This window comes from Mauremys reevesii, linkage group 5 (genome assembly GCF_016161935.1).
Source record: "Mauremys reevesii isolate NIE-2019 linkage group 5, ASM1616193v1, whole genome shotgun sequence".
NCBI lineage: Eukaryota > Metazoa > Chordata > Testudines > Geoemydidae > Mauremys > Mauremys reevesii.
In genome coordinates this window covers 22,258,896-22,285,766 of record NC_052627.1, presented here as the reverse complement: position 1 = coordinate 22,285,766, position 26,871 = coordinate 22,258,896, and the positions used below count along the sequence as shown (strand labels likewise).

Below are 26,871 nucleotides of genomic sequence, written 5' to 3'. Positions count from 1 at the left end.
TTGTAGATTAGCTTTAATTGAGGTTCATGCCATGAAATCAGAGGAAAAACAGGTTTTTTTTCTTTTGTCTCTCAAATATTGGAGGCACTAAGCACACCTCCGAGGCTAATACTTTTCCTTTCATCCGAAAATATTTGGCCTGTATCTGTCCTGTGTTTTAAATGATTGAACGGGTATGAATACTTAGTCTAATTTATATTTTTAAGCACATATCTCACTGCCTAACAAACAAATACTTTCTTTGTATCCCTTCACAATTGGAAACACTTGGGGACGTATTTTTCATTGTGGTGCAGCAGCTACAGTCACAGTTTCTATCCATGCCCCCTTTCTTCTGTATGGGGCTTGCAAGCACAATGACTATGTGCTCATTTTTACAGACCCACCTGTTACAGCCGTGCATGAACACATGGCTCTTTAAAAATAAACAGACAAAAGAGCTCTATAATAGATAATGATGGTTATCATTGAGATCGGGACAACCTATTTTAGTTAGTATGGGCTATATGAGGGGTCCCAGTAAATGAAATACAGAAATGCTCCCACCCTGCCCCAAAGAGTTGAATTATCTTTCTTAAAGGCAGTAATTTAGGTACTTCAGCTAGATCAGAGGGAAACAGGACACTACACTATGCTAGTAGGAACCTAGTTTTCCCAGCCATTCAATGCCATACTCTGTATGGTGCAGGGTGCAAGGACTCTTGCCCTTTGAGCTACTTGATCAAGGCTAGGCACCATCACAATCTGGCATCCAGGAGAGTACAAGGATTGCATCCTCCTAGTACATGGTGGGGGGTGCATATCTTATACCATACTTGTCAACATATCATCTGCAGGTAGGGTACATGCAGGCCTATGGCCCCTTGCTTTCCTCCACGTAGAGAAACACAGAAGACAGCACATACACGGTACTATCCTAAGGACATGGTATGTGTCCGGCCTTTTATGCTCCTGGGAGCTGCGGAAGGAGGGGTGGAATGTCCTGAGGCAGCACCCGTTCTTCGTGGAGTTCTCCCTGCAGTATCATGACTTGAAAGGCTGTTTTGTATGCAATGTGTAGAATCTGGCCCTAATGGTCCCATTTGGGGATACGGTTGTGGCTAATAACAGACGGGAGAAGGATTGTTCTAGCTAATCTAATTATGAGCCATCATTTGTTCCTCTTAGACTCTGTAGAGGCAGATCTAAACGCTAATCTTAAATGGGCTTTATAAACAGAAGGCTCTTGCTGGTGAAGGTCAAGCTGTAGCAATTCCCTTGGAAGACCCTGTCAGTGGCTACATTGATCTTCTCACCATGTTGATTATGCTGTTATCCCAGCTTGGGTACCTCTGGGTCTTGGCTCTCCTTTTGCTCCAACAGTTTGATATTGAAAGCCTGTGTCGATATCCTTGACTCTGCTGATTGCATCAGGTAGCTACAAGTGCAGGGGCAGGAAGAACTTTTTATACTGTTGCTGTCACTATTAGAATAAAGGGGAGCCTAGCGGGAGTAAATTACTATTGATGTGCTGCCTGTATTTTAACAAAGAGCTCCCGCAAATATTTCCCTGACTGTGTGATAAATCTTGTGTTACAGCTGGTTGGGAATTTTCCATTCAATTTTTTTATGGAAAATACAGCTTCTGCAAAATCAAAATATTCCCTGAGAAAATTTAGTTTTGCTGAAATTTTCCATTTTGGGTTGGGTTGACCCAAATTGAAACACTTTAGTTTGTTGAAATGTTTTGTTTCATTCTGGGTCAATTCAGTATTAATCTCTGTCTGCTTGAGTTGCCTAGGCGCCCCATGATATTGTAGTTTGGCTGCCTTGTGCCCCCTTTTCTGTGGAACAGAATCCCTGATTCAAGTACATATCCCATGATGCACTATAGTCTCCCCTCTGGCTGAATTGACACAGTGCATCATAGGAGTCTCATTAACACAGTGCATCATGGGACATATAGTCCGCCTGGGGAGCACAATCCGTAAAGCAGAATGGCAGCATGAGGACACCCGGACTACAACTTCCATGAGGCACCATTGCATCTTGGGGGAACCCAGATTAACGCTGAACCAAGATGAAATTAAACATTTTGATTTAAGGAATGTTGGAACAAAATTATTTGAATTGGAATTTTTAGGAACTTTCCATTCTGTGAAATATTTGGCTATTATAACTCTTCATCCTGATTTGGGACAAAAATGAATCTGGAAATACTGGAATTTTCCATGTGATGGCTCATTATGTACCAGGGGCTATGTGTGCTCAAAAGAGCAGAGGTGAGGGAATCTAATCACTTATTCTGTCATTTAAATCTAGATACTTGTTCATAACCAAGGAATGAGGGAGCAGCACTTGCAAACAAACCTATAATACTGTAAACTTCTTGAGAATACTCTTACTTTGTCTCTGAAAACTAAATTGACTAACATGGATTTATAATGAAAACCATTTTTCTATCCTTAACTACTGCAGAGTGGTTGATACTTTCAATACTATTACTGCCGGATGTATCACAGTGTTTGCCTTGTTTAATTTGAAGTAGGGCATGGGCCGTGGGTTATCCTCGGTCAAAAGATGCATTTATATTTTCAAAATACCTGCCATTTGGCCTATTCCAAACTGGAGGGGGGAGCAACAGAAGAGGTGTAAAAAGACTCTCATACAGAGACCACATGGGCATAAATCCAGAATCAGTTCATTGTGCTCAGCAGAATTATGCCTCACTTTCTGCTATTGTAACTGAGATCAGAATCTAGCCTGGAAAAGACTATTCAATTATCAAAGCTACACCCTTCCAGTGCAGGGTGGAGGACATAGGAGATACTCATCAGATACTGTATTCAATCTGAAACAATATATGTAAGTAACAATAACATCTGTTTGTTGTGATTTACCTGTTGTCCCTCATTTTATATTTAGATTGTAAGCCCTTTAGGGGCAGAGACAGTCTTTTTTTTTTCTTCTGTATACATACAGTGCCTAGTACAATGGGACCCCCTCTCTGACAAGGGACTCCAGGCACGTTTACAATAAAATAATCTTCAAAACAAATGTCAGCATAAATGTCTTAGATATTTTTCATGAATGGCTCATAAGCATTAAATATGTCAGTATAAAAATGACTTTGAGGTTGCCCTTTGCTCCCTCACTAAGAAATACATCCTGGCTAATAGACACTTCAGCATCAGAATACAACTATTACCTTGTAAACAAAAGCCAGCCCTAAGAATCATCTGAATATATGTGATCACAGCACTTTTTCATCATTCTTAATGGGAAGGAAAATGTGTCAGGATTGGAAGAGTTAGTAAATTGTAACTTTGAGGGAGCTGCTGTACTTACTGATATTACAAATTTAACTTATTTCTTTTATAAGCTGCTTTTGTCAATGAGTAGAAATGAGAACCTATTTCTGACTGAAATAACTTGCATTCAGTGCAGTTGCATTCTACTGAGACTCTGAATGTGTTTTATTAAGCTGACCAGCTACCCACTGTGGCAAAGTTCCTCCTCTCCTCTAGTAGGTCCTACACTTATTGGCAGATTTCTTCCCCTCAGTGGTTTTCCCCTTGGATGAAACCCATAGTCTGGATCAACTACTCCTATGTCTGATTAGGAGTAGCGGGGCTAGGGGGGAACCCGGGCCCGCCCTCTACTCCGGGTTCCAGCCCAGGGCTGTGTGAATGCAGCAGTCTCTATAGCTGCTACTAACCACCACTGACCTGCCGCTCTCTCCTCCTGGGCTACTTCCCATAGCTCCTCTTCTTCTTCTCCTCACTCACCCTCCCACCTCCCTCTAATGCTGCTAGATTGTATGGTGTTTTCCTCAATCCTCCAGTAGTACCCCTCTCAGTTCTTAGTTCCTTGTGTCTCTCCCAGCCCTCCTCCCACACACTTTTTCTCTGGCTCCCTCCTCCCTAGACTGGAGGCTCCTTTTATACCAGGTGCCTTGATTAGCCTGTCCTGATTGGCTGCAGGTGCTCCAATCAATGTAGCTCTCTCCGGTACCTTCTAGAAAGTCCTTAATTGGCCCCAGGTGCCTTGATTAGCCTGGAGCAACTGCCATTTTTTTTTTTCCTATGGTACTAGGGATTTTTGCCTGCTGGAGAGCTAACCTCAATCCTCAATACTTAGCCATCCGGCCTTGCTCCATCACACCACATGGTGCTATAATAAACGTGACAGGACAAGCAGATTGCTCCTTCTATTTTCCATTGGGTAGCCAAGCCTAAATAAAATCTTTCTTTTCTCCAAGAAAACACTAGATTGACTTTACCAGTTTGACCAATACTTTCTGAAAAAGTTGGTCACTGGAAACTTCCACGCACAATGTTTGCCAGGTTTCTCCCCCCACAATGTTATTTTGCCCATCCCCAGAAAGCAAGGTGGACTTTGTAGTGATAATGCCATTGAGGAATTTTGAGAAACCTTTACCTGGATTTTCTCAGCTGTAATCAAATACAATTGTAACTATTAATGGATGTAGAATGTAGTTGGAATCCATGATATGTAAATACACTGTATTACATTGTTAAAGAGTGAAATTATGACTCCTTGCCCACTCACCTGCATGATTATGGAAGTGACAGCATTAAATGGAATGACTACCATTCTGCTGTTTGAGGGGGCCAGGAAGTGGAGAACACCAAAAAGGACTATTATGCAGCTTCCTTTGCACTGCAGAACCATGCACAGTAGCAACCCCATACACAAAGATGTGTAATGGGGCATGTAGGCAGGCTGGTTGGAGCATGGCCTGTGAGTCTTTGAACTGAGCAGATCCACTAGCCACAGATTCCGCCAAGGCAGGAGGAAGGGGTGGCAATATCACATCATGGCCACTACTACAATCTGGAAGCTTTAGCAGTAGCCATGGAATGTCTATGTGAGTACTTCACATTCTGCCTCATGCCTAGGTTAGGACTCTGTGCCTCCACCTCACGTTTTGGACCACAGAGACTTGAAGGAGGCAATGCCCATTTCACCCAATGTCGTTAACATTGTAGCCTTGTAGAAAAGCCAAGGTTAGCATTTCTGGTTACTTAGAGCTGGTACTACGGGGCAAGACTGAGTCTTCATGCTCTGCCTTTAACAGCATGCTTATCACAGCTTTACTTTTCTGTAAAATACCCTCATCTTAAAAAACCATTTCTGTGCAAAAGAGCAAGCTTTTGTATTAAAAATAGATGGTCTTCAAGAACCCACGTATGTGAGCTTTTTAAGGCTTGTGATGCAAAGATTTCCCTAAGGATTCAATGTTCTGTGTGTTTTCAAAATAGAAGAATGTTGATTTTTATTGGAAAATGTTCTGTGAGGAAGTTTCTGATAACAGAACTGAAATATCAGAAGCAATTCCCTTTGATAAATGAATGGGGATGTTAAATTATTAGCTTCATCATGCAGGTAGGTAGGGAAATGATTTTACGCTCCAAGTAAAGCTGGTGCATTTATTTATATTATTACACTAAATAAATAATGATCCTGGACACACCTCCATTATTGTAATGTTTTCAGGGACATTGTTTCCTCTTCTTGCGTCTTAATTGCAGAGGGGAGAGATGGCTTGGGCAGCGATGCTGTCATTAAAAATAAGTGTGGGAACCTGTAGAACAGTGTTTCAGTGTAACCAATTAGAAATGTGACCTTGGGGTGCACCATTAGCGGTTTAACTAAACGCCAGTTCTGTTCAACTTGACCTCAAAATGGATTTTGAGATGGCGGTTACAAATGGACGACACTGATAAACCTTTCCGAGGCAGCCAGCTCTTTCATTTGTTTGGTATCGTGGCTATGTTTTTGCTTCTTTAAAAGAAAAAGAGCGTGAGGTTTAAACTAGAGTAACTTGGAGTCTTTAAATCATGATTTGAGGACTTCAGTAACCCAGCCAGAGGTTATGTGTCTATTAGAGAATTGGGTGGGCGAGGTTCTGTGGCCTGCAATGTGCAGACTAGATGGTCTCTTCTGGCCTTAAAATCTATGACAGGGGTCGGCAACCTTTCAGAAGTGGTGTGCCGAGTCTTCATTTATTCACTCTAATTTAAGGTTTCACATGCCAGTAATACATTTTAACATTTTCAGAAGGTCTCTTTCTATAAGTCTATAGTATATAACTAAACTATTGTTGTATGTAAAGTAAATAAGGTTTTTAAAATGTTTAAGAAGCTTCGTTTAAAATTAAATTAAAATGCAGAGCCCCCTGGACTGGTGGCCAGGACCCGGGCAGTGTGAGTGCCACTGAAAATAAGCTTGTGTGCCACCTTCGGCATGTGTGCCATAGGTTGCCTACCCCTGGTCTTTGAGGCATTAATGTTGTTCCGAATGCCGCTTTGTGCTCTGTTTCACCAGCTCTGTTGGTTTCCTGGGCTTGGAGCTATAAAGGAATTTTCCTTCCTCTGAAAGAATTTCCCACTGGGCTGGCAGGAAATTTGGTCTCTCTTTAGGCATTCTGTCCATCATAATCCAGATGGGCATTTCAGGTCTGTGATAAAGATACTTAGCAGACAAGCTGCTCATGAGCTGTGAAACCCTTCTTAAAACTCTGTTGGCACACCATTCACTTCATCTTTATTAATGCAGTTGGCAATTTAAGTTGCTTTCTGTTGTCCTGTTACAGATAACTTTAGCCTGCGCGCCTTCTTTCTTGTGCAGCCTCAAGAACAATTTCAGGCACAATTTGACTTGGCAGATGGATTACTAGCAAAATCTGTTCTTTAATGATAGGGAAGGCAGAAATGAATGTTCTGATTCTGAATAAAAGAGTGCAGTAGTTGGAAAATATAGGCCCTAAATACTAAAGTGCTGGGTGAGGCGTTAAATAACACCTTTTAAATTATTCATCACAAGAACTTTGATCTGCTTCAATCAGATTCAGTGTAGGCCACTTGCTGGGGAACAGTCAGTGGCAGCTCTGCCTTCAGGGTAGCTGTGGGCTGGGGCATTGCCCTGCTCAGAAAAGCAACAATAATTAAAAGACCTTTAAAAAGGTTTAAAAGTTAGAGTCTACATTTTCAAAGTGATGAGTGATTTTGGGGGCCTCAATCTTTGGGTGTCCTGTCTGACACCTGTAAGGGGCCCAATTTTTCAGAACAATGCTTTGAAAATCATTGTCAGGTTGGGAACCCAAAATCGTTAGTCACTTTTGAAAATGCCAGGCTAAATAAAGATACCAATAATATGGCTTGTAAATGTCCGGTAACAGCTTCTAGGATTGTGGTGCAGTGGCTCTAACACACATGGTTGCACATATCAGTTGGAGTCCCTATACAGTGCAGTTGCAGAGAGCGACACAGACAAAGCACTAGAAAGTTTCTCTTCAGTTAAGGCAAGCACAGCTAGAGACCTGCGTGGAACATTGAGAAGTGTCCAGGATTGACCTAAATCTGTTGTGCTCCAGTAGGAGCAGTGGGGCTGATCACAACGGTCCTGAAGGGGGCACATACCTTCAGACAGAATATTTTATATCCAGGATGGGCAATTTGTCTCTGGCATAATTTTTCTTCTTGGCATATTTGATGGAGATGACTGCTTAGTAACTGGAAGTAGAGAACAATGAACTGTGCAGGGAGACCCTCCCACCCACACACAGTCTGGGGAAGCTGGGATGAGGGTAGTGCCTTCCGTCACCTATGCCATTTGGCGTTCAGGGGAGAAACAAGCCAGAGACTCCAGCTGGTAGGATCAGAAGCAACCAAAGCAGGGAACTTTGGACATTCAGAGAACTGTCAACATTTTGGAGCAGTCTTTCTCTGCCCTGTGCTGATTGACTATTTACAGGGGCGGCTCCAGGCCCCAGCATGCCAAGCGCATGCTTGGGGCGGCAAGCCGCGGGGGACGCTCTGCCGGCGCCGTGAGGGCGGCAGGCAGGCTGCTCTCGGCGGCTTGCCTGCGGAGGGTCCGCTGGGTCTGCGGCTTCGGTGGACCCTCCCGCAGGCAAACCACCGGAGGCAGCCTGCCTGCCGTGCTTGGGGCGGCAAAATCCCTACAGCCGCTTCTGACTATTTATTCCATCCCTCCCCCTCTTCCACCTTCACAGTCTCTGCACCTGAGCAGATATTACGTGACGCTGCTCTTACCCTTTTCTCCCCTGTCCTGCCCACCCCATTTCCCTTCAGTGTTCCTGATCCCTTCACTTTTCTTTCCATTTAACTTATCCCCTCGTAGCTAAACCCCTCACCAAATATCTATCTATCTATCAACTGACATGCATTTGCTGCCATGACAGAGTTCACTCTCTGTGTTTTATCTCTTTCTCCATCCTGTGTCTGTCTTGTCTACTTTGGCTTTGTCTACACAGGAACTTTGTCGGCAAAACTTTTGTCGTTCAGGGGTGTTAAAAAAAACCGCACACGCATACCCCAAACGACAACAGTTTTACTGACGAAAAGTGCTCTCCTGCGAACAAAGCTGCTGCCGCTCGTGGGGGGTGGAAGATTTTTGTCGGCAGGAGAGCTTAGACAAAGCCTTACACTCTAAGGCCTTTGAAACAGGGACTGTCTTCTAATCTGTTTATAGATTGCCCCATTTTTGGTTGGTCCTTAGGCACTACGGTAGTAAACATGATTAATGATAATGAAAATAACAACTTACACACAGAGGGTATGAAAGTGGGGTCCTTTCTCGTGCTGTTCTTGCAACACAGGGGTTTCCATGCTGAGTGCAGGAGATCTGTTCCATTGATCCTGTAGCTGGTGATGTCAGAATACAGCGTAAAGAGGAAGAGAAATTCAAGTTAAGAGAACAAAGAAGACCCACAGAGTTTTGTTTTACGAATACTTGCGGCTAAAGTTTGTATGATAGTGAAATGGGTTATGAAGTCTATTGTAAAATGTGCGTCATTTTGAAGTGTTGCGTAGATGTTTAGATATGTGACTCCCTTAAATCACAGAAGCATGTGCTGCTAAACCCCACGCAGCACCACAGCACTTTGACACTGTGTTCCTTTATTTCAAATAATTCTAGGAAGAAAATTAATTTATTAATTGAATAATAGATTATTTGAAACTACTGTGTTGCATTCTTAAGTGCACCAGAATGTTGCATTTTTCATGTTACACTTAAAAGAATTCCCAGGTAACAGACCCCCATTGGGTTCACTACTGGTGTTTGGGTTACCATGCCCCAGTTAGACTCATCTTTGATGACAATGAAGTTTAAAGTCCTATGCCTAGTTTCAGTTCCCTTTATGCATCTGTTCCAAGCAGCTGTGACAATTGTGGATATGGGGCGGGGGGAATTCTCAGAATCCAGATCTCAGAGTGTTCATGTCACCCTCATGGTTCCATCAAAAGTCATTGAGAAATGAATCATGATGATAGGATACCAGGGTATAATGCTACCCATTTTATACATTAGTTCCAGAGGCAGCATTTCAGGATCCGTTAGTCTCTAATCTGTATGAGCCTGGGAAGATGTGTTTTTTGGATTTAAATATAATTGGTTTTCTACATTTTATCTGTAGCATATATTGGCTTTAGCATGGCTGTCATATAAATCCTAGGCTATCAGTAATTGTCCTTTTAGATTGGTCCATGGGGTTTTATTTTTACATTAAACTCCATATTGCAAGTCTAGAAATTATTGAGTGAAAATATTTTGTCAATTTCCTTTAAAGTCTATGTAAACGGATTTTATATCTATTTCAGGTTTATCAACAAGTGTAAATCTGCATAACAGCATTGATTTAACAAGAACTATGTCAAGTTTATACCAGCTAAGATCTGGTTCTTGGTATCAAGAGTTGTGTATCTTTCAATTTAGGACCAACTTGCTCAGGCAAAACTCTTATCTGTCTTCATTTGGAGTTTTGCCTGAACAAGGAATAGGGGATTTGGCCCATACAGAATAGGCATTCCTGAGAATAGTCACTCTTTTTCAATTTATTGTAGATACTAAATAATATTTTCAATTATAGGGTTTGAATCCAACTTCTTTGACATTGAGTTGCACCTTACTGTTAATCCATATGAGGAAAGATTAATAAAACTGGGACTTTTCAGCTTGGCGAAAATAAATAAGGAAGTGTTATTTACCACTTCTCATAACACAAGAACTAGGGGTCACCAAATGAAATTAATAGGCTGTAGATTTAAAACAAACAGAAGGAAGTATTTCTTCAGACAACACACAGTCAACCTGTGGAACTCTTTTCCAGAGGATGTTGTGAAGGCCAAAACTAACAGGGTTCGAAAACAAACTTGATACATTCATGGTGGATAGGTCCATCAATGGGTATTAGCCAGGATGGGCAGGGATGGTGTCCCTAGCCTCTGTTTGCCAGAAACTGGGAATGGGCCATAGGGGATGGATCACTTGATGATTACCTGTTCTGTTCATTCCCTCTGAAGCACTTGGCATTGGCCACTGTCAGAAGACAGGATACTGGGCTAGATAGACCTTTGGTCTGACCCACTATGGGTGTTCTTATGTCCTACTAATTCTAATGGAACTACTCATGGAGTAAGATTCTATTTAATATGCATGAATATTAGAATCTGGCCTATAGTATCCTTAATTTTGTGCCATGCTCTAAAATTGAACCCCCCCCCCACAATGCTGTGTATTTTGATATGTCTTCCTTCTGACCAGATTGTTTGCATATACTGTGAACATGTTAGAACTGTTATTAAGTGATGCTCATGTAAATAGGACTGGTTCACCGTCTATAACATAATCTTTTTGGAATAACCACTTGCCTTATTTTTATCCTAAAACCTCCCCTACTCTAGTGACCCAATCCTGCAAATGTTTAAGCACATGAATAGTTTTACTCTCTCAAATAGTTACATGGAACTCAATGGGTCTACTCAATTGACTAAAGTTACTCATAGGCATAAATGTTTCCAGGATTGGGCCCTTCCAGTGTAATCCTCAAAACATAAATTATTTGCTGATTTTGAGCTAGACAAGTCCCCATGGTACTGGAAAGTTTCTCAGGGAAACTCCAGAAGTTGACACTGATATCATCCCCATGAAGTGAGCAGTTTCTGGACACATCCATGCGGGTGGAGGAGTATTGGGGAAGACGGGGGTGAAGTTGTAACCCTCCAGCAATACAGGGGAATTCAGCAGTATTCTTATGGTACCTGCTATCACAGGTGCTGACTTTTTTCTCTTTGCTGGTGGGTACTCCTCTCCACCACCTCCCCCCAACGCTAGCAGCAGGCAAGGCTTTGGGGGGAAGATGCCAAGTGGGGCTAGGGCATGGGTGGGGCCTCAGGGGAGGAGGCAGAGCATGGGCAGAGCCTCGTGGAGAAGAGGTTCAGTGGGGGCAGGGCCTTGGGGCAGAGCGTAGGTGTACTGGGGAGCAGGGGCATGGTCCAGGCACCAGGGCCCACAAAAGATTAATCTGGACCTGGAGGTGCCGAGCACCCCCTATATTTTTTTTCAATGGGTACTTGAGCCCCAAAGCACCCACAGAGTCAGGTGCCTACGCCTGCCATGGTCATATGTTTGGAGAGTCAGTGCCATCTTTGACTTGGCAACATGGCTCTTCAATAAGATGTGCTGCCATTGGGTCCTGGACTGCTCCATACTTACTATCAAGCCTGGGTAGAGGGTACAGAATTTGTAGACATGAATTACGACAAGGACAACATTAATTCCCATGGGGACTTTCTGAGGTCACTCCATGGGGCTGCCTGGAGATGATGCCACCTAGAGCTCCACCACCAACTGTCTATGTCCCCTAGCCAAAATACCCCCACAAGCTGAACAGTATTCATAAAGGACAACTGCGTGTTAACATGGAAGGGTGATACTCCACTGGCTCCTCTTCCCCCGTCTCTGACTGTCTGGGATCCACTGTTCTGGGATTTCCACAGGTTTCGTTCTCCTGTTGTCAAGCCGCAGAGGGGACGATATGGCCCTTTGCCTTCACTAACCAACTACTCTGTTCTTAATGGGAAAAACAACACTGAAATAGACACATTTTTCAAGGTGAATTGTAAAGAAACCCGTGACAACCTGTTGCTTTTCTCTCCTGTTTTAAACATTAGAATGAAGAAGGAATCTCGCAGGAAGGAATGATGGATAATACAGATATGCCAGTGGACCCAGATAATGAGGCATATGAAATGCCTCCTGAGGTAAATCTTCCTTTGCTGTGCTCTTTGAATGTATGTGGCTAATGGACATCTGAGCATTTAGCACGGGGACTTTATGTCGAAGTGATCCAGGTGCAGAAATGTAATGATGATACTTACATGGATGCACAGAGGGGTGCTTCCCCTCTATGGGTGCCTAGTGGCTGAGAGGTTGCAAAGAGGAGGCAGATCCATGACTCCAACCCTCTTCACCCCAGGCTGTGGAGCTGGCCAGCCATGCAGAGGTATATGAAGCTGCAGTTTAGTAGCAGACATGCAGCCTCTGTGACTAGGATCTCAAGGAGTCAGAATGCATCCCTAAGGCAGCACACCCACCTGGGGCTCCACACCATCCATTGATTTGAGCCAAAATGGCACAATCAAGCCCAACAGAGGAGATTTGCATCAGATTCACACTTGGCTGTAGGACTCTGTGCATAAGTGCTCTGTTATGTAATTAATAAGTAATAAGTGAATCCGTACTATTTCTGTGTGATAGAGCCCATCATTAGTATGACTGCCAACCCATTGTTTTGTATAGCCAGCTGCCTTCAGCAGGAAACTTTAATTCCAGGAAAATAATAATTCTTTAGGGCCAGATGTTGTCCTTGGAAGCATTCTAACAGCTCCTAATGAAATTAACGGGAATTGGTCATTCATTGGAAGGCAAAGGGTGGCTTTTAGTACTGTAGCGGCGGGGTACAGAAAGAGGGGAGGCCACCCAGTCTAACCAAACCCTTTTAATGCAGCCAGAACTCCTCCTTTCCCCCACAATAGTACCTCCCTAACCCAGTGCATATGCAGCACCACCTCTTGCATTTCTGATTTCCCTCACCCAGCTTCTCTCAAAACACAGTATTATATTAGTAAATATTTTCCTTGCAGTAATGATATTTGAGAGAACAATTATACTTACACATGCATGCACGCACACACAAACACACACATTCCAGAATAATCCACAATAATTTCCCTTTTTTCTTATATTTGGTAAGAGATGGGAGGAAATCAGACCTTTGTCAATGTATGAGTTCAAGAGAAAAAAAAAGTATGTTCACAGTATCTTCTTTCAACAGTTTCCTAATTTTGTGGATAACATTTTATAAGACACAGCAAATCACTATTGCTCCCTTTGGCTCATGCAATCAAGAAAGTAAAATCTTTTGTCTCGTAGTTTCCTTCCACTAATGCTGAATTACTTTGGTCCTACTACATATAGTATTGCTACAATGCATGGGGTACCACCATGAGTTATCAGACTGGTTGTTTCACAGAATTGCCATGCATGGGCTTGATCATGAAAGGCCAGGAGCATCTAGGGCCTGATCCAGCAAAGTACTTAGATATATAATTAACTTTAAGCACCTGAGTAATTGGAATCAATGGGGCTACTCATATGCTTATAATTCAGCATATGCTTAAGTGATTTACTGAATCAGTGACAGTGCCTGCAACTCCCACTGGATTTCACAGGGCAACAGGAATTTCAGGTACTCAGGACCTCGAAAAGTCATGCCCAATTACTATAATTGGACATATCTTGGTAAAGGAATAATAATTTAAGTCCACAAATGTAGTGATTGCCACTAAGACCCTGATCCAATTCCCACTGAAGTCAGTGGAAAGTCTCCCATTTAGCTCAGTACAAATTGGATCAGGTCCCCAATGAATACGAAAGATCTGGATGACGTTAATTCACTATTGAGCGTGAAAATAACTTGAAGCGTACAGCCTGCTTATCTGCCATGACATTTCAGACGTAGATTTTCACAGTAAACTCTTCTAAAGCAGCAGTAGGAGAACACTTCAATCTCTCTGGTCACTCAATAACAGACCTAAAAGTGGCAATTCTTCAACAAAAAGCTTCAAAAACAGACTCCAACATGAAGCTGCAGAACTGGAATTAATTTGCTAACTGGATACCATCAGATTAGGCCTGAATAAAGACTGGGAGTGGCTGGGTCATTACAAAACCTAAATTTAATTTCCCCAATACCAATTTCTCCCTACTGTTACTCACACCTTCTTGTCAACTGTCTGTAATGGGCCACTCTCTTACCACTTCAAAAGTAATTTTTCTTCCCTTGCTATACTGCTGTTAATTGATTTATTTCATTAGACTGACCTTACATGAAAGGATGGGGGTTGCTTTACCAAGTGTATTTATACCTGCTCCTGTATTTTTCACTCCATGCATCTGATGAAGTGGGTTCTAGCCCACGAAAGCTTATGCCCAAATAAATTTGCTAGTCTTTGAGGTGCCACAAGGACTCCTCGTTGTTTCTTCTAAAGCAGTTTTCTGTCCTAGGTACTGATCTTTCCAATACAAACTCATGTGCTTAATTTTTAAGCATACAAATTATCCCGTTGATTTCAGTGAGACTGTTTAATGAATTTAAAGTAAAGCGCATGCCTAAATGCTTTCCTAGATCAAGGATTAAGACTGATGATATGTTGCCACTGAAATGAGCAGCAATGAAGCTTTTCCTTCAACACATTACAGCAATGCATAAAGGTGGCTTAAGTGCATGTTATATACAGAAATATGATTTTCTCTTTGCTCATTAGTTCTCTTGGGAATTCTCTAGATATCAAAAGCTGTAAGTAATCTTAGCCAGTGATATGGAAGGTGAACGGCAAGTTAACCTCAGGGGAAGTCTAAACATCTTTTTCTTGTAAATTAAGTACCGGGTGTTTGGAAAACAAGCTAAAGTAATGCCAACCAAATAAAGATAAATAGCCAGATTGTGTTCTAAATAAAATCAGTGACCTTTTTTCCATTGACCCCAGTGAGAGTAGAATTGGGCCTAAAATGAGACTTTTTCTAAGTGTTACCAATTTTGATTTTTGCTATCCTCAATAGGAAGAGTATCAAGATTATGAACCTGAAGCATGAAAATCTCTTCCCTCTTTCTATCTTCTGAACTCTACTAACAAAGACGTCCTGTCCTGTACAAGTGCTGAGTTCCAATGTGCCCAGGTGTAAACTTTTTTTTATAGTTTTTGCAGTGTATTTTGAAGTCTTCCATCAGCAATGATTGGAGTGTCTGGGTCTGCACCCTACTTTCATTCCAGTGATTCCCTCCCACTGAAATGAACAACTGGGTGGCAGGGCCATTGTCGTGCTGTGGATATTGTGGCTTCAGGTTTTAAAAGTATAAAAAGAATAATTTTAAACCACCTAAGTGTCTATTGCTTATTTCTAAAGCTGTACATGTTTTATTGCTAGATTGTCAGTAATTTGGTATTGTTTCTGATACAAGGATTTTTGTTTGTTATTATTACTCTGTTTTGGGGTTAACTTATTGTGAGAACTGTTTATATATACATATATAAAGTAACTGAGCATGAACTATGCACCTATAAATATTAACTTAACATTTTTATTGTTTTGTGATGTGTTTTATTAATGTATGTCTGTAAATAATGGTGTTCAACTGAAGCAAATAAAATGTAATTCACTAAAAAATAAACTTTCATATTAGTGGTGATTTACAGCACATTCTTTCCTTTCTAAGAGTATATGTTAAATAATTCAAGATAAGTATCTCATTGTGAAGGAGTTGCAGCAAACAAAATTATACTAGGAACAGTATAAAAGATGGGAGGATGGATTATATGCCAGCTGAAGATATGGCCCTCTATGCTTGTGGGTGTGATTTATTAAATAAAAGTTTACAAAATAGATGTTTTGATAGTGACAATAAATTTGCAGTCATAAAGAATCAAGAAACAAAAGTGGCCATCAACAATTTAATGCAGCAGTTTATCAGAAAATTGTAAGAACCTATGAAGAATCATTGTCTAGAGGTGGTTAAAATACCAAGATATGGAGAAACCAGCTGAGTGATGGATTGGTTGCATCATATTTGTGTCAGGTAAAATTTGACTATAATTTGTTTTCCCAAAAATAGACCCAATTGTATGGTTACTGTTTTACAGCACTGAATTTTATTATTTATTAAAGCTAGGTATCTCTATATTCACTGTGCTGACTGGGTACACTTCTCTGTAGTGGGATATATAAATATAAAGACACATTTTATTTCTCTTTCCCTTCTTATTCAGGCTACTCTTTTCTCTTGGATTCAAGTTTTACCTCTAACCTGCATGACAGTACTTTTTAATCTAAATTTTTATTTTGCATATTCTCACAAGTAGGATTTTTACCTTTCCTCATACCCTCTCTTTTCAATAAAACCTTGCTGGGATATAATGCTTTGCATGTGTAGATCTTAATGCAGGTAAATATCATTATCCCCATTTTGCAGATGAGGAGACAGAGTCACAACGAGGTGATGTGACTTGCCCAAGGTCACAGAGTAGGTCAGTAGCAGAATTAAAAATAGAACCCAAGTCTCCTGAGTCCTGACTCAGTGTCTTATCTGCCAGGAAACACTGATCATTTTTCTGGTATTGGCATTCCCAGAATTAAAAGTAAAAGTCCTGGCATGGTCTCACTAGAATTGTGTACTTGATGTAATATCTCTGCAGTCAAAAAATAAATCACATTGGCATTTTGCTTTCATTTTGCATTGCAACCTCACTTTTAATTTCCTGTCTGCTATCACTCCTAAATCTCTTTCAGCAGCGCTGCATTTCTAAATAAACGATTGAAATGAGAGAGAATTGGAATAGAGGACTTTTTTATAAATGACATTTAAAATTTTTCTCAATCATTTCAGCTCATGATTTTTTATTCACAGTAATGTTCTTTACTGAAACCCCAGAATTTAAAAATCAGAAAAAGTAATAATATAGCTCCTGGTCTACAGCTCACTAATGTTAATTTGAGGGATGGGGTTTACTCCATAGTCTTCACTGGGCTTTGGCTGAGGACCTAAATCATACTCAAAGTGTTTAATAAAATCTCTTACTTATCCACTGGATTAGGGATTCCCAGACATCTTCATAGTATGAACCGCATCACAATAGAGTATCTTAGACTAGACACCTACGTTCCCATTGAAAGTCCTTTTTCCTTCCCATTAGCTGTTGCATAACATTGCTAGGGCAACTATAGCAATTGCATCAATGGAAAATTGATATCAGAAGAATGTTTAATGTAAGTTTTATAATTATGATGTGGTTTGGCAGACAGAAGCAAATGAGAAGATCCAGCACAAATGGAGCCAAGCCGACGACAAACACTCCATGGACCACCAGTGGGCAACAATTTGAGAATGACAAAGCTACCTAGGGGGATCAGATGCCTAATTCCATAGGAAGCTTTGAAAATCTGATACATTTCTGAGTGTCTTCTCTTCCCTGCACGTCAGATGGGGGTAGCCTTAATTTTTCTGAGTCAGGAAATCAAAGTGAATTATTTAGGGAAGATATGTCCAGCTGCTGGGGGTGAACCCAACTCCTCAAACAAGCCCTGGGACAGGCTCGTGAAAAATATGAACTATATAAATTCTCCCCTGAGATGGGCCAGACCTCTGTGCCTCTAATTCTTTCCTTTCTAGCATCAGATCAGTAAATCATTCATAGTATAATAACATTTTTAATATACTATAGGTGATATCTTTAGTTCACGTATCTCTTGGAAAACATGCCCTCAGATGGCCTGGAAGGCCCATAAGTTCACTGTTGCTATAGCAACACAGTGTGATCCAGTCATATAGTACTGTGCTGTATTTTAATTAGCTTCCTCTAGGGCTGCCTTACCGTCTTTTCCAGGTACGCTAAATGCCAATTTGTCTTATTTCCTGCAGTGCAATGAAAACAGATGTGTGGACTGCAAATGTCAGAACTGAAATTAGACCCTGGTAAAGCAAGATCTAAACAAATATTACAGTAACATGATCTTAAAAACAGTCTGCCGTGTGTGTGTGTGTGTATTTAAAAGCAGTAGTGCAATTGTGATACTGTTTGCTTAAGCAATATCTGCTGGTGAATAGTGTACAGTTTAAAGTGAGTAGAAAGTAAAAGCTCTCTCTTTTCCTTGACTTAGGAGTCTGGTTTCCAGGTTATCAAGGGAACTGAAAGCAATACTCTATCCTCCGATTAAATGATCAGTAACAAATCTCTCCGTATTCCATTCTTCCAGGGGAAACAGTGTGATGCTTTTGTCCTATTTTGACAGCCTTAATTGCTGTTTTAATGACTCCAAATTAGACTCATTAATTGTTTTTATTACTGTAAATCATGGTGTCATTAAGATTTGCTGTACAGGCTTTTGATGCAATGGTTTTGAGAAAACTATCTGCCAAAGGGAAAAATGCAAGAAATGACAACCACAAATAATGAACTGAGACTTCAGCCGTAACTTTCCCTCTAGACATTAATATGAGGTTAGGGTAAATTGCAATGTCCTGTATCTGGAAAAATAACTTGCATATGATTAACACTCCTCAGGATGTACTTGTTTTACTCACTGGGACATGCTTTCCTGGGGTTCTTTGGTCCTTGATTCACCTCCACATTGCATTGTCTTGAGTGTTAATGTAAGTAATAGTTCTGACTCTTTTGCTCTGGCAAACCTGATAGCAAACCCAGATGTTTCCTGACTAGCAGGGAAACTCTTTGGGTTACATTCATCCCTGGCTTAACAGCAGCGATGAATGGAGTATAATGACTCAGATATCAAAGAGTAATTCTCAAATACAGAGCATCAAAAGTGGAGGCTACTGCCTCCAAAGGCTTTGGTAGATATGCTAAGCGCTATTTGTTCAGTTGGTGGAGCCCTTCTTGATACTGTCCACAACTGCACTTCTTGGTCTTGCCTACAGGGATCTATACAATATTTATACATCATGCAAAGTTATCTGGCTACTTTGGGACCTGACCTGATCCAAAGCCCAGTTACGGTCAAAACTCCCATGGACTTCAATGGCCTTTGAAACATGCCTCATCTTAGTGGCTTCTATAGCACCCATAACATATCTAAGCTCTTCCCAGGCAAAGCAAATCAACATGGTGAGGTCCCAGTGGATTTCTAAGAGTTTCCTGGTCTTCTCTCCGTACTGGGAAGGGAGGAACTGTTGGAAGGGCAGGGGGATTAAGATACCGTTTGTCTAGGTAGTATCTTCATCAATAGTGGAATGTGTTGGCAGGGCTGAGACTGAAGCCTATGACTTTAGAGAATGTCAAAATGTGTGGGATGTGTCATCGCTCCAGCCCCTCTTATATTGACCAGCTGTCCCACTGCATCTGTTTGTCAAATGTCTAGCGCGATGGAGCTCTGATCTCAAGTGCAGCTTTATATGCTGCTGAAATACAAACAAAAATAAATACATGCCCAAGATGTGAGTCGCATATTGACAGATCGAATGCTGCTCTCATTTATACTGCTGCGAATCAGGCCCAAGGACATTATTTTCAACAGTCACTCCTAAATTACCAGTGCAATAGAGAAGATTTAGCATTAAATAGCTCCATGTTTTTCTTCGCATAGTGTTTGTCATATTCTTAATCTGTATTTGATGGTTCACTTTTTTTTTAATTTAGTCAATATAAAGAAGGGGTGCAACCATCACACACTCATAATGAGCATTTTTAAACTGCTTAAAACCAGCCATAAGCCTTTTTGCAACAAGCCTGACATTCATTGTATAATTCAAAAAGGCTCCTTTGATCTAAAAAAAATCTAGCAGATGGAGAAGCAGCAGGTGGAATCACATACAAGATCACCAGAAGGTAATTAATGAGATAGGAAAATGGGTCTGCTGATACCTATCATGTTGAGGGAGGTTCTTTAGAAATGTATTCTTCAGTGGAAACACAAAGGCTGACTTTGTCCTTTCCATTAATGTTTGAACATATCTATATGCCAGACCCTAGAAACAGCCTGTACCCTGTGCAGTATATTTCTCTGGAAAGAGGGTAAGGGAGTAAGAATGATACCTGGTTTGTTTGGTCTGTCTTATCCATAAGAGAGAGATTTGCAAAAGAGCATGGCATCTACTCATTTCCATTATTTGCTGAAGATCTTTGCTAAAGAGAATGTTGTTGATTGGCAGCACTGACTTCATTAATAATGTTGGACTATTCTGACACTTCTGCCTGCCCTCAATTTCTCTACTTTCTCCCAGTTTCCTTTCTTCCTTCTCTTCCATTCTTTTCCCTCGCCCCACTGCCCAGTTGCAGTTTCACTGGAATGCATTGTTCCAGGTGAAATGTTCTAGAATATTGTGAGGCGGCTGTAGCAGGGTCGAGAGAGCCCATGAGGAAATGGGCAAGGAGACAATTGTGCCTCTGAGCAAAGCAAAGACCACAGTTCATGCCATCCTCCAAAGCCATGGAGGATTCCCTGGCTGCACAAATGCTGTACGTGGGGTGGTAGGATCTGGGAATACACAGCACATTTGCATCGCAGAAGTTGTATTTTACAGGGACCTGAGTGGGGTCAACATGGGTATTAAGAAGGCAAAGGAAGAAGTTAGTGTCCAAGATTGGAGATAAGAGCCTGGACAAGATCTCTGGCTGTCAGGCAGGGAAAAAAGGATAGGTGACCCCCTCTCCACCTTCCTTATACTGCACTAACTCCCTGTGTCCATTACCTGGGGGAGGCAGATGTCTCCGTACCTCTTAGGGATTCCCCTAGACACATGTAATCCCCAAGCAGCCACTTAAACTCAATTTAGGGATGTTTGCTCAACCAGAGCACTGCAAAGTAGCCTTTCTATACCAGAGTATTTTCTCTATCATTTTCTATTTCTTTCTCTATTTTCCCTCTCCCCACCAGTTCTCTGCACAACATGAATAGACCACAAAAGGATATTTGAGAGAATATGGCAGGTTACATATGCACACTGTATATCAGTAGCACTGAAGAGGACTGCATAATGCAAATATGAATACAATGCTGTATTGTCCACCTTGTTTTTATTCATACACAGTGAAATGATAAACCACCTAAAATATTTAAAAACTAAAATGGATGGTCAGCAAATGTTAGCATTTGGTAAGATTTAACCTACCACTCAGTGAAGCCACCCTTAAGTCATCCTGATAATCAATGTTAGACAATGTTAGACAAATGTTAGACAAATACTTGCAAGCAGCAACCCTAACTCAAAAGACAAAACATTTATGTTGAACTGCTGGGGATACATTTTGTTTGTTTATGGTGCAAGTGTAAAGAACAGCCATTTATAAATGCCATGTAATGAGGTCAGAATAAAATCTTGTCTCACTTCCCAAACTAAGTGGCAATTTTAACTGGCAGGGGAGATGTGACAATTTCTTCAAGGCACTTTTGCATCTTGAAGACCTGCTACTCAGATTGCACTGGGGCTATGTAACAAAACTGAAATAAATAAAAGCTCAACTTTTCATTTATCACCTAAAAACACCCTGACCAAGTATTGCACAAAAAACATCACATTTCATCTGAATAATTGGATGTTCTTAGGTGTGAACGAAATGAAGATAAATTCGACAACCTTGAATTTTCTTTTTCATTCTCAGTCTCATGAAAACCCAGCAAAATCAAATGTGATAATAATCTCAGGCTGTTACAGTCTGTGAGGTAGGTGATAATCTTGCAGTGCACAAAATGGAAAGAGCTCCTTTTCCAATATATTAATGCATTTCTTGGACAGAGGGATTCTTCCCTGCAGACACCTGTTTTTCCCCCATTATATTTGAGATCTTTAGTGTCTACATGTTTATAATTTTGGTTTATTGTTGAGTGCACGAGCTGGAGAATTGCAGGAACTTTTTGAAAACATGGTTGGGCAGAGTTCATGGAGTCTGGAAGTATTTCTTCTCTGATTTTCAGAAATGCTCTATATGTTAGTGTGCATGTGTCCAATAACAGATACAGTTTTAAATACCTTCATGAGGACAAACCCTCTTGGAAAACTTTTCTGTCTCCCTAATTGTCCTTCTTTTCTCTTTTCCCATAACATTTTTGCATGCTTTTCAGAGCACTCTATTTTTACAGGTAGGTCGAGTCCTAAACATTTCTGTAGTGACATACTTGTGTGTGTGTACAGATCCGTTCAACCCAGTGGGCATCAACTACCATTATGTATGATGTTTGCAGCAATTATAGTAATTGTGGTATTTCTCAGAATGTGGAATTGTCACAAATATTTAACACAATAATGCATTTTAAGGGCATCCAATGTACATTTTCAAAAGTGACATAGAAGCCTCAGTCCTATTCTCAAAAACCGTTTAGGATAGGTCTATACTAGGAGTGTTTTGCCAATATAACTGCACTGACAGTTGGTGCCCAGCTATGATGGTCAGGGATCACCTCTCTTCCCATCCCTGACTGACAGCGATGACAGCAAAAGTTTTCAGTGTAGATCTGGCTTTGTGCACAGAGTAGCCTTTGACTTTCATGCGGTTTTGACTTTTTGCACATGACTTTCCATGGGACTGAGGGTGCCAAATCTCTAGGTGTATGTTTACCCTTCAGGTCGAGGTGTGATTGCAGCACAGCTAAAATAGTAACATAGACACAGCAGCACAAGCTGTATAAGCACAGCAAGGATCCCAGGTATGTACATGCATTGCTAGTTCACGCTGAAGGCCATGCCATGGCATCTTCACTGCTATCATTAGTATGGGTATGTTGGGCTAGCAGAGTTGGCGTTTAGGATATGTCTACACTGCAATCAGGTGATTGCAGTACATGTAGACATACTCAACCTAGATTTAGTCTAGCTAGCTTGGGTATGGATAGCAGTGCATCCGTGGCAGTGCATTACCTCAGCAGCTAGCCCATGCTGAAGTATGTGCTGCTGTGGCTTCACTGCTATATTAGTATCTGGGCTAGCTAGAATAAGCTAGCTCAGCTATGTCTCCACGTGCTGCAACTACAGCCCCTGACTGCGGTGTAGATCTCGCCTAAGTCACTTCTAAAATGTTCACACAATTTCATATTATAGCTGCTCCTGAAGTTCCTGTTTGTGACAGCCACGAAAGGATTAACTTGCAAAACGCAGCTCTTGGAAGGCGTTCGATACAGCATTGTACCCTAATCAGCCAGCTAGTGCAAGTTAGCGCTGATGAAACCAGAGTGAGGCTGACTGTTGCCCTAAGGGAGATGGGTAGAGATGAAGAAGGGAACTTGGGGTTGGCTGAACAGAGAGGAGGAGCAGTGAGGAGGTTATATGTGGAAGGCAGGGAGAAAGTGTACTTAACTTTTGGCAACTTGTTTGTTGTCTGTCTTTAGCTGGTTGTCTTATCTTTTAGATTGTAAACTCTTTAGGCAGGGACCATCTTTGATTCTATGACTATGCAATGCCTAGTCCTGTGGGGCGTTTAGGCACTGCTGGAATACAAATGATAAATAATGACAATGATACATAATGCTTTTAAGGTGGAGTTTCTCCAGGTGAGTGTGTTGTCACTAGATACACTGCTGGAGGATGTTGTGGATGGAGTTTTGTAGGGGACCAGAACACACACTCAAGCTCCTGCAGTGCGGTTATGCAATTCTTAAACTGTTATTTGTCTAATTTGCCTCCAGGCTCCTAATTACTGTGTCTGTAAACAAAAGGCAGGTGTTGCAGCCTTACATCAGATTTAAATTTACTTAATTGCAGAAACGTTTAGCATTGTTTAAGGCAAGTTACCTGAGATGCTTCTCTTTCATTGCTGCATTTCCAGAGGCAGCTTTCTCCTACTGCCTAGCAGAGACTCAGCCCCCAGAGACCATGCTGACATACCGCAAGGTTGATCCCGGCCCTGATCAGGTGTGCAAAGATGGGAAGAGGGCACAATGAGCTCTCCCTCAGACACGCCCCTATGCATGGGCTGGGCACAATGACAGCCCTGAACCCAAGTCTGTGTGAGGCCTGCACAGGCTCCTTTATAGACCTTTACCTTTGGCCAATAAAATGAGGTGGACAGAAGAGAATACTTGCTGCGTTGTTACAAAGGGTTGCAGAGCTGCTGTAGTTTCTTGAGCTCTGGGAGGCATTGTGCTTCCTTGAGTCCTTTCAGTAGTGGTATACCCATGCACTGCCCCCAGGGGGGCCTGGTGGAAGGAAGGTTGTGAGTTTAGAGCTTAGTCAAGTCAAGACTGGCAGCAGCACATTTTAAAAAAAACAAAAGTTCAGCTTCTCAGCTTAGCTTAGCTCTGCAGATGACAACACACCCTTGTACACAACCTTTGTGCTGAATCTGGCTGGACAAAGAAAGAATCTACCATTTACTCACTGTCACCATGGACAAGACTGTTTTTCCCCCTGTGAAACGGGGATGGTAACACTGGTTAAGTGCTCTGACATCAACAAATAAAAGTATAATTTTCTTGTTATTGAAGCAGGATCTCAACAGGTGCCTTAGACTGATGTGCCTATTCGCATCCCTAGACACTCTGCACTAGGGAGGAAGGGAGCAATACAGAACTAGATACAGATGTTTTGCCGTTTCCATGGTTTGTCTTTTTTTAAAATCTGTTAACACTTTTCATCCTTTTTTAAAACTAAAGTTGAAGGGCTATACTCATTAAGGAAAGCACAAAAAATAAGTGGAATTAAATAAGAGGACAAGGTAAAATCAACTGAGTTTGCAACTGCCAAATTTGAAGAGCGAGACAACATGCTGAGCTATGTTATATTGGTGTTCGTTGATGGAGTTCTATCCATATCCTCTCACGGAAGGCTGACTTTAAAAAATCATAACCTCAAGGTTTCTGAGATTCCCATTTGTCATCCTACTTGAGGCAAAGTAGAACAGAGGACAAGGCCCCGGTTATGCTGTGTGAAGACAGACTAATAACTAGAGCTGGGCAAATATAGCAAAAATATTTTCCTTGAATTTTGTTGTTTTTTTTTATAAAATACAAATGTTAATTTGTGCAATACAGAATCATTTGGCTCTGTTCATGCCCTTTTGATTCACTTTTGAGTTTACTGGTGGCAGGAATGTTAATCCAAGCACTGAATTTAAGTGAAGATTCCAGAACATTTGCTGAAGGTAAATATTTGATTTTTTTTAATTACAAGTGATCACCAAGGAAACATGGTTATAAGAGTTATGTTCATGCAATTAAGGAAGTGAAACATGTCATACATTGTGCATCCATTCAAATCAGCTCATTTGCATACTGAATATTCACAATGAAATGCTTACAAGCCAACTACAGGGCAAGAATTATTTGATGACTAGCTTTGAAAAATGAACGCACATGAGAAAAATCAGACTGTACATGGCTACATCATCAACACAAAAAAGGTGAAATTCAGTGACCAAATTGTTCATTAAATTAATCTCTCAATTCTTTAATGTTGTAATTTCACACACCAGGGCTGGCTGGCTATTATATTGTCAAGCATTACTGGTTTTGAACTATGTTTACAAGTGTTTGGAGCACAGATGTAATTTTGATCTGTTGTAATAAAGATGCTTGGCTGGTTCACTTTGTTACAGTCAGTCCAATGTACAACTTGATTGACTGACTCTCAAAGAAACCAATAACTCCTGTTCTCTGAGATGCACATTTCTTTTAATCAGCCTCCCAGGGATCCAGGCACATAACTGCACTAAAACTAGTACCACAACTAATGCTAACTTTTACTACTGCTAGCTAAGTGAGAGTGGTGGTTACACAATCTTTTTGCAAATGGAAAAAACAATAACTGAAGATGGCTATAGGTGCTGGGCTTTTTAAGGTATGTCTACACTGCAGTTAGACACCCATGGCTGGTCTGTGTCAGCTGACTTGGTCTCGTGGGGCTCAGGTTACAGGTCTGTTTAATTGCACAAGGGGGGAGGGTCCCAGAGCCCAGGATCCACCCTGATCCCCAACATCAACATCACAATTAAACAGCCCTGTAGCCCGAGCCCCATGAGTCCAATCCAACTGACACAAGCCAGTTGTGGGTATTGAATTGCAGTGTAGACATATCGGCACCAGAGACTGTTGGGGTAGGTTTGGATGTTAGAAAATACTATGGGTATCCCCCCGCCGAACTATTCCATGCCTCACATTCATGGTGACAGCCTTTCAAATTGGCTCTGGAATGACAATATAACAAGGGCTCCAATTACTGGCAAGTAATCTCACTGTTCAAGCTCCTGCCTCAGTCACCATACCATTTTTCTCTTCAGGCTTATCGCCTTATCTTACCTCAGCCTTTTAGATCTTGCTGACAAAATCAATAGGGCTTGTGGTAAGATTAAAGGGGGGGGGAAGCACCTCGTTAGAATGTCAACCAGGGGGTTTAACTGCAATTATCAGATCTCCCCTTCTCTGCAACATCAATAATAATAAGAATTCTGATTCTGACACTCATTATAAACAGCAAGGGACCAGAGGACTGTTTGCCACTACATGTCTGTCATTCCATGAGAAATTTTTTTTAGCAGGGAAACAGGTTCTCCTGTTAAAATGGTTTTATACCAGTCTAACTCCATTGACTTCATTGCAGTTATTCTCACTTTATACTGGTGTGACTGAGATGAGAATCAGATACTCCATTCACTTCTTCTAACTTTTATCTAAAAGAACACACACTTGTTTGTTTTGTTCATGAGGGTTGTGAGACAAGCAAAAAGCAAATTCAAATGGCGAGTGAACATGATTTTGGTACTTACAAGGACCTTAATGTAAGAACTCACCATAAAGAATATAGCAAAGCATGCCATGTACAAAAATATATCACTGCTTCCACTTAAAGCCTGATCCTTCACTATGTGCACTCCTGAAGTCACCTGGAAGATTTGAGTGCACAGAAAATCCAGGGTTGTGCCTTTTTGAAATGCAGTGACCTAAAATTGGTTTCTATTCTTAATGCTTAAGTTTAAATTGCTATTATGCTGTGAAGATGTTTGTTATCGGTATTACGTTGTTAGCTAAAACTCCAGGCAACTACACTGGATACCTCATTAACTTGAA

The 26,871-nt window shown here is 41.2% G+C and overlaps 1 protein-coding gene across 1 annotated transcript in view; it reads left to right on the top strand.

Annotated features, from left to right (window-relative positions):
- SNCA (synuclein alpha) overlaps window positions 1-15,502 on the top strand; it is a 96,295-nt gene extending 80,793 nt beyond the window's left edge. Inside the window, exons 5-6 of the mRNA XM_039539353.1 lie at window positions 11,979-12,068; window positions 14,929-15,502. Of these exons, the coding sequence (XP_039395287.1) occupies window positions 11,979-12,068; window positions 14,929-14,961 (123 nt within the window). The 3' untranslated portion in view covers window positions 14,962-15,502. The remainder of the gene's footprint in view (window positions 1-11,978; window positions 12,069-14,928) is intronic.
- Window positions 15,503-26,871: the final 11,369 nt, after the last annotated feature.